Source organism: Rhinolophus ferrumequinum, chromosome 18, assembly GCF_004115265.2.
Source record: "Rhinolophus ferrumequinum isolate MPI-CBG mRhiFer1 chromosome 18, mRhiFer1_v1.p, whole genome shotgun sequence".
Taxonomy (NCBI): domain Eukaryota; kingdom Metazoa; phylum Chordata; class Mammalia; order Chiroptera; family Rhinolophidae; genus Rhinolophus; species Rhinolophus ferrumequinum.
Window position 1 is genome coordinate 29,732,807 of NC_046301.1, and position 12,701 is coordinate 29,745,507.

The following is a 12,701-nucleotide window of genomic DNA, read 5'->3' on the forward strand; positions in this document are numbered from 1 at the left end:
TTTGAAGAGGTGCCATTTGAGCAGAAGCTAGAATGAAGTGAGAGATGGGCCATGTCAATTCTGGAGGAACATACAGAGAATGGCAAGTGTAAGAAGCTTGTCATGTTCAAAACATGGCAGGAATACCCAGTGTATCAGGGGTGCAGTGATTGAGGGGAGAGTTTGAAAGAAGTTTGGAGAAAGCAGAGGCCAGCGCATGTGGGATTATGTAGGTCATGGGAAGGCGTCCAGATTTTATTTCATGTGTGTTAGGGTGCCATTGGCGGTTTTCGAGCAGGGAGTAATGTGTCTGTGGGGCTGTGAGGGGAAGAACAGAAACAGTTCAGAGGCTTTTGCAGCGGCCTAGAGGAGGGGTGTTGGTGGCTTGGACCAGGGCAGTGGAGGGGCGTATCACACCTCCTAGTAGACTCCAGAGTCTCTGTGGAAGTGGTGAGGCCACAGTGCGCCATGTTTTCCAAATGACAACTATAGAGATACAGAGATTCTTTTTCACTTCCCTTTTCTCTCCCTCCTAGCACTTGACATTAGAATATAAAAAGGAGAGTTCTGTTTGGGAAACTTAATGTCACGGCAGGGTAATGATTTTAATACTACTTCCCTTTCAGTCTACTAAGGGAAAAAGAAAGAAAACTGGAAGAGAAACTGGCTGTGTAGTAAACTTGGCGTTATTATTCAGACTTGGGCCTCTGCCAATTGGGCTGTTGAAAGCTTTACTTCTAGCTAGACCTCAGGCAAGAGTAGAGATAATTCTAAAGGCTTATTCCTTAGAAAGTTGATACACTTTATTTTTAATCTGTGCCCACTCTACTTTTAAAAATAATGCTTGAATATATCAGATGATAATTTCCTGAAATTGTGATTTCTAAGCAAAGGTGACAGGAAAAGCCTTGTCTAGTTTCTCTAGGTCCAAGATTGTGCACAAAGCCTGGTGTACTTTATTAGGTATTGGTACATCTGGATGGGTGTTGTGTGTGTGTGTGTGTTTAACAATATTTTACTTAATAACTTGGTGGCTAATGGAATGACGCTTTCTGTATGAGAATGCGCTGCATATAAAAGAAAGCTACCAGAAATCAGGAATTAATAGCAAAAATTATAGATGTATGAAGAATTGCTAAAGTCATATTGCATAAATGATTTACTAATTGCAGCAAATCAATTCTTGAGATAATGTCTCCCCCCTCTTAACTAATATGTACTCTTTTTACTAATTCAAAGTAAGGAATCTGAGACTGAGAATTTTATTGCTTTAGATCACTTGAGTAATTAATACATAAATTAGAACTTCCGTGTTAGGACTTCTGACCAAAGTTCAGTGCATATATTGATTTTTTTTTAACCAAATCCAAATTTCTTAGGAAGGCTCTGTGTGTGTGTGTGTGTGTGTGTGTGTGTGTTATAAAAAATACATAAAAACATTTGTAAATATGCACACATATACATACACATAAAAATAAAATGCTTACAAATTTGAAAGGTTGTACTAATCTCATGTTACAATAACTGCACAGGTTTTGATCATTTTCTCTGTGCTGCGTAGGCACGGTGTCATATTCTTTATATGCATTCTCTCATTTGATGATGAACCTCTAACCTAGGCTATTTTACCTACAGTGTCACGGGGATTGTTGGCAACTTATTTTTTTAGCAACTTATTTTTTTATAAGTTAAAGCAGACTTATCTCACAACCTAAAACATGCTGTTTTTTTAATACTTTATTAGACCCAAATTTAACTAAGTTATAAATGGAAAACCAGTTCACTGTCTTAGCGTCTTACTTCTTTGCCTTTGCATTTCCTAGTGTTTTGCTCTCACCACTTCATTGCCTGAATGAGTCCTTTGAAAAATCAAGATGTTTCAGTGCTCCTTTTTTCAGTTGTCCTTTCTCTGTGGATCACCTCTCCACCCAATCACCCCAAGCTCTATTTCACATACTTCACAAGTAGGTACATGTGTGATGATACGCTGCTTCTTAGACCTCATTTTCTTGATTTCCAAGCTCTATGATGGGTTACTTTCAGTGAGAGAAAGGGTTGGATGGAGGACAAAAGTTAGTAGCTGTTTACCATTGTTGCCTGTATGATGGCTTGACAGACGTGTTTCATTCCCAGAAGTGGGTTTGTTACTAAAGTGTATTATGCATGTGTGTGTATTGGAGACAAAACTGTTGGGTTTGGCTGAGCAAAATTTGGTCTTAAAAAGGACAACATTTATAAGTGTATTTAAATTGCTGAATTTAGTAGGTACATTATATGTTCGTATGGTTTTGTATTTTCCATGTACATTTTCTAATTATATTCTCACATCTGTCCTATGTTTTGTGTTCTGTTTTTGGTCTACTTTATGCCTAGGGTTAATTCACTTAATCTCTTTATGTCCTAGTTTTCTTGCCTACCAACTTCAAAGACCTGCCTATGATTAATCATGAGCTGCTTTCATAAAAGATTCCTTATTCTTTTAGGTAGTTCTTCCATTTGAATCCAAATTCATTATTCTCCTTCACTTGAGTAACTGTCACTTAACTAAATTGTTGAACTGTTCCATTGTTCCTTGTTAATAGCAATAACTACTTACATTTTCAATCCTTAGATATTCATTGCGCCACAGAGCCACCTAAATCAATCCTTAGATATTAAGAGATATTTGCTAACTGTTTAGTTGGGGATCAGATTTATCATTGTACCTAGTTTATGATGTGAATTGATACTTTGCTAATTAATGTGGATTTGCTGATTTTGCCCGGATTTAGAAGCCAAATGTTTTGTTAACGTGCTAGGAGAAAGGACCCTCTCAGAGTAGTAGTTCTTTTATAATTCATCAACTCCAGAATTCCTCAACAACCAAGTTGAAAGTTAAGTCACTAATTATTTTTTGATCATGGACACATTTGCATACATTTGCATATGATAGGGTTCTAGGCCATGATTGCTGTACTGTTCCATTGTGATGAAGAGAAAGATGCAATGAGAAGGTCAAGGCTTTTATGAAGGATGGTAAACAGAAAGAACTGGTGAAGCATCATTAGGGAGCATTGTACCTGAAACAAGAAAAACGAACGTTAGTGAGCATTGCTCCTGACTTGATCACTGTGGGCTGATGGATTTTTGCTGTAGAAAACTAGATTCTAAAAGGTATTACTATGTTGAATGTTTGTAGTTTTTATATATAAACTTCTCAAGTCTTTATTCCATACTCTGAAAATTGAATGAACCGGGCTAAATTAGGTCTTGCTTCCTACTCGAGTGTTCATTCTTTTATTCATTCATTCATTCACTCACTTATAAAACATTTGGTGAACATCTGCTGTATCCCAGGCCCTGTGCTCTATACATTCTGGTCAGTGTTGTACCAGTAGTTAAATCGATAACTTGAAGGTAAGTCTTCATGTTCCTAAGTTATTGAGGTGTAATCAGAAGGCATGAAAAAATAGCCTTTATTAAAGAAGGAGGGAGCATTGTTTTAATTTGAAACAAAACAAAACAACATCAGCAAAAATGAGAATATATTCTAAACATGACATACTACTCTTGTCGTAAATTGAAATTGAGTTATCTCTTTAATGTTCTGATCTGCCAGTTCTCAAACTCTTAGAGGCTGCATTCCGACTGTTTGAGTCTTCTGTCCTTTTGATTTTGGTGCCAGTCCTTTGTCCTTTTGATAATGGTTGGTTTGCTGAGCTTTTTTTTTTTTTTTTTGTGACATTCATTTTATGTATTTTTAAATGAAAATTTATTGGGGTGACAGTGGTGCTTTTTGTAACCTTTACGCACTGTAGCTTTGAAGTAAAACTATTATGTTAGAAGAAAGCTTTTACTCTTCCTCCCACCCCTTCATTTAGGTTTGTACTTTCCAAGTTTACAAGGGTAGAAATCTCTTTTTAGTTATGGGGAACAGGTGATTGTTTTTAAATAATGAGTTACATTTATTTTTGGAAGTTTGCTTGGCTGTCTCCTGATGGCTGGTTCTAAGTTGGTGTCTCAGCAGTGGCACCAATGACACTTATTGTGGAGGGCCACCCTGTGCTTCGTAGGATTCAGCAGCCTCCTTGGCCTCTGCCCAATAGATGCAAGTTGCTCCCCTCCTCTCCACCCCGCCGCAGGTGTGATAACCAGAAATGTCCACAGTTATTGTCAAATGATTTTGTCCTGGGCAAAATCACTCCTCGTTGAGAACCACGGCGCTGAATTCCTAAAGCAGATTTACTGACCACAGTTGTGGGTGAGTCAACCACAGACAAGCTGCGGCCGTCCTTGGTGCTGCATTTCTGTGAATCCGTAAAGCTTTTCTTTTGTTCTGATGGCTATTGCCTCAGGTCCCTAATCGAGAACATCTTGCTGGCATTCCAGCCCGGAGTTGTGCCAGGACAAGCAGAGGTGGCACGCACACTAGATTCCTGGAACCCACTGTAGTCGTTCTTAATGGACTTGCTTTTTAATGGACTTGAATAAGCTTGCTCAAAAAACTGGCTATGAAACCTCGGCCAAAACACGTTTGATATTAGACCTTCCGCTCTGTGGAAGACTTCCAAAGGACAAGCAGGTCCTCTTGATTTGATTTACTTTGTAAGTTGGATAAAAATGGGTTACACTCGGTATCCCATGTTGAACATTTTAGTTTTTAAATTTTGTTTATTTTACATCACCAACATTTTAGTTTTTGTTGTTTCTTGTTTTTCAAGGAAACGTTAGATTGTTTATCGGATTGTCGAGTTTGGCTGATAAACAGCTTCAGTTTTTCCATACAACGCGGTGCTCTTTCAGCAGAGGGATTACTTACTGGCGTTCACACATCTAGTAAATAGTGAAATTGGAATTTGAACTCAAGCTTTTCTGATTGACTCAAAAGCCATGCTTTTAAAACTCCTCTGTACCAGTGCTTCCCAAAATTGAACGTGCACAGGAATCACCTGGGCATCTTGTTAAAAGGCAGGCTCTGACGTAGGTTTGGGGAAGGCCTGTCGTTTTGCATTTCTGCACCTCAGGTGATGCCCGAGTTGCTGGTCTTTGAATCACATTGAGTAGCAGAGCTCTGTGTTGTGTGTGTTCCACTCGACAGTGATTTTGCTGTCGAGTGTCCTCCTCGGGCTTAACCCACAGAGCCGGTCATCTACAATGGAGTAGTCAAGAACTGGATTTTTTAGTTATTTTTTCTTCATTTTAAGCTGAGTGTATTCACTGCTGGATTTCAGGGTGTGTATATTCACCGCTAGATTTGAGGGGGAGCTTTGTTCACCTGCGCGGCAGGATTGTTCTGTATTAAGGGAACGCTAAGCATGTTAGGAAAGTAAAATGAGTGATGAGGGTAGTTTTGTGGAGGGCATTTGAGTGAACAGCTACCGTAGTCCATTGATTCTGACGTGGACATTATTTTACATTTTCACATCTCTGAAATCAGATGCGTCTTATGATAGATGGCATTTTACCATTGCTGAGGTGGGCATTTAGCTTCTGCCCCGTCTGGCCACCGTCCCACCCTACCTGAGGATGGAGCCTGGCAGCTACCGTGGTGTATGCGTGTCTGGCTGCCCCTGCTGGCTCCTCCCTTCGTCCTGACCCAGGCCTCAGTGCCTTTGTTCCGTCACTGCTGGATCTGTGCTCGGGAGACTTGAGCTACGAGCTCAGGGATTTTTCTCCTGGTCAGATGTGCTGCAGGGCAAGATGGATTTCTGTGTATATCGCTTGGCTCTGACATCTGTTCTGTGTAGCAGCAAATCTATTACAGATTCCTCCTGGTCTCGGCTTGGGAGGGCCTCCTTTGGGGCCCAGGCAAAGTCTGAAAAGGCTCTTTAGTAAACATTCTAAGTGATAAAGTATTTCATGTGCTTTCTTATTTAGCATTTTTCTTTCTTGACGGTACACAAATTAATAATGCATTTTCCACGGGGCTTTGGTTTAATGAGGTTTATAAACTTAATGTAAGATTAGCAGAAAAAGACTGATTCGGAGTTAGAAGGTATGCGTTAGGGTCTAGCTCTGCCACTTGCCGGTTGCCCACATATTAATAGTGAGAGGTCGGACTGGATGGTCTCCTTCCAGCTCTCAACTAATTGGATTCCAAGTGTGCTAGCATGAATTAATTGAAGTAGAAGGACACTGCTTTAAGAATACAGAAGTGATTAATTTTAACAGGGGGCAGTGAATGGCAGGAGGTATCTGATGAGCTGGGTCTCCAGGGGGAGAGTCATTTTGGTAGAAGAATAGGAGAGAGCATTTTAAGCTGAAGAGACAATACTCGGGAGGTCCTGGAAGTACCTTTCAAACCGTTAATAAACTTCTAGACCCCGAATACAATTACATTCATCATGCTAGGCAGAGGTTACCCTCAGTACAAGTAAAACATTTTGTTCAAAGTAAGATGACCCATCCTGGTTTTCTAAAGAAGTGACTCCTCAGGAAGTTCTCTTTGTTTCTGGTTTTTGAGACTAATAGGATGGTGTCTCATGAGTTGGATTAATTAGATAGACGCCATAAAAAGAAAACGCGCTGTCAAAGGACTGCATCCTCGTCAAGGTGAATAACACGGACTACCTCCCTTGTAGTAAACTGCTCATCAGAGATATGGTTTAAATACAATTTTTAATAATTATAATGTTCTGTTTGGGCACTCACCTTTGTTTTATGAAGAAAATACTGCTTTGCGTATATGAGTCACTTTGGGTAACGATTCTTTGAATTGGGATTGCTGTGGACAGAAGCTATTAGTTTTACTGAATTTAGGTACACCTTGAAAGAAAAAAGCTTTTGTATGTGTAGTCAGTGCTGTGGGTAGGTAGGGATTACAAAGGTGAAGGAATTAACTTCAATGGGATAGGCGATCTTTTTTTTTATATATATAATATACCAAAAAAAAAAGGCTTTAAAATTGGTCAGAGCTGATTTAGACTCAAGGGATTTCTGAGTTTGGTTTTCAAGTTTATGAACAAACTGGGGGATTCCGGAGCTGGGAATCATAATATCAGTTCTACTCTGCCACCTTGTGTCCTCTTGGGAAAGTTATTTTTAATTTCCCTAGACTGTTTATTGCATATGTAAAATAATCCTCAGCTTTAGCTTGTTTCACAAGAAAACTAGTTAGCAGATGAAGAAAGCTTAAAATGTGAAATTCTTATCCATTTCCTAAGTGATGAGGCAGTTTTGTTCCTGAAAGTTAAGTGCTAGATTTTACAAGTGGTATGTAACCAGGCAAAGTTGCTCGGGAAGTTTCACCAGGCTTCTTCGGCCTAAAGGCGGTTTTGCTTTTGCGTTCTGTGAGGTGGCATTGATCTTAGTGTGTCCCCTTCCTTTTCACAGGTGGTCCGTACTGAGAAGAACAGTTTGAATAATCGATTCTTGCCCTGGAATGAAATCGAGACCGAGGCCATCCTGTCGATTGATGATGACGCTCACCTCCGCCACGATGAAATCATGTTTGGGTTTCGGTGAGGAGCTCATTTTCCATCAAGAGTCACTTTCATTTGCAAGTGATAGGAAACCAAGTCAAAGCTGATTCAGGCAGCCAGGTAGATTTACTGGCTCATAGTAACTGAGAAATCCTTAGCGGTAGTACAGGCTCACTGAAGACGTAGCTGGATCCCGCGTCTTAGGTGATGCCAGAGCATTCTGTTTCTCTTCCTCTGTGGGTTCTGCTTTCCTCTGTGTTGCCTTTGCTCTCATATCTCATAGGCTGTCCCTATGAGGCCAGTGAGATGGAATTTTGTGATTGGCTACACCAGAGTTACCTGGAGCTGCGAGTAGATCGTCCTCTAACCGAAATCCACATGGGCTGTGAATGGAGGCAAAGGGCAGTAGTTCCCTGAAGGAAGCACGCGGGTCTTGTGTTTAGAGAGTGGGGACTAACTCCCAGGCAGGCAGAAACAACATGTGGCTGTGTGTATTGGGGCAATGGAACAGTGCCCGAAATTGGGGCCTGAAAGATTTGGGGTTTGCCTGCAAAGATCCAAGAGAAAAAAGGGAGAGGAGGAGAAGAAGGTGGTTATCGTGCACGGCGTTTGTTGCACCCATTTGTGTGCCAGAGACTGGCTGGCTACTTGGTCTGGTTTGTCTCATTAATCCTCCTAAAACTTGATGATGTAAGTTGTAGTCACCTCCATTTTACACGGGAGTAAATCGAGATCCAAGAGAACAAAACCATGACTCCAGGAAGTAAGTGGCAGAGCTGGAATTCTAACGCAGGTTTGTCTGACTACAGAACTTCCTCTCAACCACTAAACTAGACCCTTTTCTTGAGTTTGGTAGTTCTTATCGGGGCTTACCTGTCCCACTTGAGGGAACATTGCAGGTAAGAGAGAGTAGTATGTCATGAACTGGTATGCTGGCCCATGGAGGTAGGTACTAAAATTGAGGGTAAGCATTTAAAAACTTTTAAAGCAGTTTGACATTTACTGTGACACCCAAGTGTTTGATCATTTATCTTGCAGTTCACTATTGGGTAACAGTTATTGAGTGTAATTCATACATCATACAATTCACTTATTTAAATATACCAATTGTATATTTAAATATATAATTCACTTATTTAAATAAATGTAGTATATTTACAAAGTTGCCCAACCATCACCACAATCTATTTTAGAACTCTTCATCACCACCAACAGAAACCCTGTACCCGTTAGCATCTCCCTCCAACCCCTCTAAGCCTTAGGCAACCATTAATCTACTAACCATTAGTCTGTAAATTTGCCGATTGTGGGTATTTCATAGAAGTGGTACTGTAGAATATGTGCCCTTTTGTAACTAGTTTCTTTCACGTAACAGTGTTTTCAGAGTTCATCCATCTTGTAGCATGTGTCAGTCCTTCATTCATTTGAATGGATATATAATACACGTTTATCCACTGATGGACAGCACGGTCATTTCTGCTTCTTGGCTATTGTGAATAATGCTGCTGTGGACATTCATGTACAAATTTTTGTATGAACATTTCCTTTCTCTTGGATACACACACACACACACACACACACACACACACACAGAGAAGTGGAATTGCTGGATTTTATGCTAACCCTTTGTTCAACATTTTGAACTGATAAACTGTTTTCCAGAGTGGCTGTACCATTTTATTAGGTTGGTGCAAAAGTAATTGCGATTTAAAAAGTTAAAAAAAAATCGCAAAAACCACAGTTTCTTTTGCACCAAGTTCATACAATGCCATCAGCAGTGTATGAAGGTTCCCGTTTCTCTACGTCCTGGTCAGTAGTTGTTATTACAACCGTCCTCCTGGCTGTGAAGTGGCATTTCAGCGCAGTTTTGATTTGCATTTCCCTAGTGACTAATGATGTTTAGCATTTTTACTTATGTTTAGTGACCATTTGTATATTTTCTTTGGAGAATTTCTGTTCATGTCCTTTGCCCATTGTTATTTGTCTCTTTTATTATTGAGTTGTAAGAGTTCTTTATGTGTTCCTGGGACAAGTCATGTAATCAGGTAAGATTTGCAAATGTTTTCTCCTGTGGGTTGTCTTTTCATTTTCTTAACGCACAAATTCACTTTCGAAGCACAAAAGTTTCATTTTCATGAAGTCTAATTAATCTGTGTTTTCTTTGGTTGTTTGTGTTTTTGGTTTCATATTTAAGAAACCATGCAATTCATTTTTATTGTACTTTACAGAAGTGATAATCCATAATAAGTTAGAGGATGGTTTCTGTTGCTGTGCAAAAGCTTTTTAGTTTGATATAGTCCCATTCATTTATCTTAGCTTTTCCTTCCTTTGCCTTTGAAGTTAAATTCATAAAATCCTCTTTGAACCCAAGGTCTATAAGTTTAGTACCTATGTTTTCTTCTATGCAGTTTATTGTTTCAGGTCTTATGTTTAGGTCTTTGATCCATTTTGAGTTAATTTTGGCACATGGTGACAGGTAGCAGTCTAGTTTCATTCTTTTGCATGTGGCTTTCCAATTCTCCCAGCACCATTTATTGAAGAGGCTGTCTTTTTACCATTATATGTTTTTGGCTTCTTTGTCGAATAATAAACTTTTTTAATTAAAAAAAAAATCAGGAAAATTAGTTCTTCACCATAGATAGCTTGAGGATCATTGGAGTAGATTTTCTTGGAACTCTTGTTCAAATTAAGTATGGATCCAGGATGGAGAACTCTTCTCTGTGCCTTTGTTCCGTTCACTGAAAACCTCACCTACCTAGCTCTCGGGCTTCCTTTCGTTCATCTTGATAAGTGCAGATGCTCAGGTGAACGGAGCAGCAGCTTTATTGCTGTATTTGTCTCAAATCCATTTAAAAAGAGTTATTTGACACGTTTCTGAGAAATTAGAACATGTATTCTTCCTCTTCTCCACCCAACCTCTCCCATTTCCTTTGATATCCTACTAATTATGGAGGCAAGAGTCTGTTGTTAGCTGTGATAAAAATCCCACCAAACTGGAGTATGTGCCTTTGTACCATGATGATAAATAGCCAGCACGCTCTCCTGGTTATAAGAAAGGAGGAAAGCCATGTGATGATTCCACAGATGGTCTTGGCCATCACAGTTGTCGCTGTTGGTGGTGGTGAGGGAGGAGGAGGGTGTATTTCTGCTGTAGCACGATGCAGTTTAGAGCATGCGAAAGGACTCGGAGCGGTGACCAGAGGCAGGGGGTGTTAACAGGTGAATTGCTAGTCACCTCTAGATCCCAAGAATGGTTTAGGTAAGGAGTCCTGCTTTGATGAGTTTGGAGTTTATTAAGATAGCTGTCATTTGCTGTTTTCTGTGGTTCTTGATTTTGGAAGACTTTTGACCTTTCCATTTGTCAACAGATTTCCAAGTGGTGAGAGAATAATGGAAAGCCTTTTAATGTCTTTCTTTACAATCATTGGAAATTTGAGGTTTAGCCTCTAGTTATTAGAACTTATGAATTATCTCTGGCTGTACATCCTAACCTTTTATCACCCTGATCTAAGTTTTATTAATCTCCCCAATTTTCTTATTTCACCTGAATGGGAATGAAACAGACCTAGGTTCAAAAGGAAAGGGCAGGTATGACAAAAATTCCTCCTTCTGGCAAAAGGTAACATAGATCTTGGCTGACTTCAGCTCATGTAGCAAAAAAGGAGGCAAACGTGTTCTTAAGGAACAGGTAAAGGGGACCCAAGAGAATTGAAAACATATATCCATACAGAAAGCAATGCATGAATGTTCATAGCAGCATTGTTTATAATAACCAATAAGTATAAACAACACAAAAGGATAAATATGATACGATTTTACTTGCATGAGGCATAAGTAAAATTCAGAGACAGAAAGTAGAACGGTGGCTGCCAGGGGCTGGAGGAAGGCAGGAGTGGGGAGTTAGTGTTTGATGGGTACAGAGTTTCAGTTTGGGAAGACGAAAAAGTTCTGGAGACGGATGAGTGGTAGTTGTACAACAATGTGAGTATGCTTAATGCCACTGAACTGTATACTTAATGGTTAAAATGTAAGTTTTGGGTTACATCTGTTTTGCCATACACAAAAAAATCAGTTGTCAAAGAAACAAAAACAAAAGAAGTGTAAACCACCCAAACATTCACCAACTGATGGATAAGTAAAATGAAATGTATCCATACAATGGAATATTATTTGGTAATAAAAAGGAGTAAGTACTGCTCCATGCTACGACATGGGTGAGCCTTGAAAATGGGTCAAGTGAAAGCAGTCAGTCATGAAGGGCAACATACGAGGTCTGACAATTAAGTTCACGAACTTGTTGCAATGACGATGCTAAGCTTTTCTGATACCAGAGGGATCATTATTCATTATGAATTTATACCAACTGGACAAACAGTTCAACAAGTTTACTATTTGGAAGTGCTGAAAAGGCTGCATGAGAAAGTTAGATGAAAACGACCTGAGCTTTTCGCCAACAATTCATGGCTCTTGCATCACGACAATGCACCCACTCACATGGCACTGTCTGTGAGGGAGTTTTTAGCCAGTAAACAAATAACTGTATTGGAACACCCTCCCTACTCACCTGATCTGGCCCCCAATGACTTCTTTCTTTACCTGAAGATAAAGGAAATATTGAAAGGAAGACATTTTGATGACATTCAGGACATCAAGGGTACTACGATGACAGCTCGGATGGCCATTCCAGTAAGAGTTCCAAAATGGCTTTGAAGGGTGGACTAGACGCTGGCAGCGGTGCATAGCTTCCCAAGGGGGGTCCTTCAAAGGTGACCATAGTGATATTCAGCAGTGAGGTATGGAGCACTTTTTCTAGGATGAGTTCACGAACTTAATTGTTTGACCTCATACACACACACACACACACACACACACACACACTATTTTCTTTTTTTAATTAACTGAATATCTAATATGGAAATGTGGTAAATAATGTGCCATAGTTCATACCACGCAAAGGTAGAATTGATGCACTTATTTCAAAGGTGGTAGTATTTAAATTTGAAATGTTAACAGGATATTAGTCATGATTCAGATTCTAAAGTGGAATAGTATCTTGATTTCATTATTTAAAAATTTCTCTTTAGTTGTTTGGTGAAGTTATGTTTATCCAGTGAATTTTCTTTGTTTTTAAATTTGAGCTATGAAATTACCTTTGAAACTTTTCCCCTAACGTAGTGTATAGGTAGTTAATTATACTTTTAATATAGTTAAAGAATAATTCATTAAAGGGAAGGTATGCCAACGCATGATCTATGATGCAGCACATAGATTAAAAATCTTTAGTGCAGCATACGTTTGAATATAATGTTATGGAAATGCTTC

The 12,701-nt window shown here is 39.4% G+C and overlaps 1 protein-coding gene across 2 annotated transcripts in view; it reads left to right on the forward strand.

Moving 5' to 3' along the window:
* EXTL3 (exostosin like glycosyltransferase 3) overlaps window positions 1-12,701 on the forward strand; it is a 102,578-nt gene that overhangs the window by 76,317 nt on the left and 13,560 nt on the right. For both annotated transcript variants that reach the window (XM_033134418.1, XM_033134417.1), the window contains exon 4: window positions 7,291-7,418. In XM_033134418.1, the coding sequence (XP_032990309.1) occupies window positions 7,291-7,418 (128 nt within the window). The remainder of the gene's footprint in view (window positions 1-7,290; window positions 7,419-12,701) is intronic.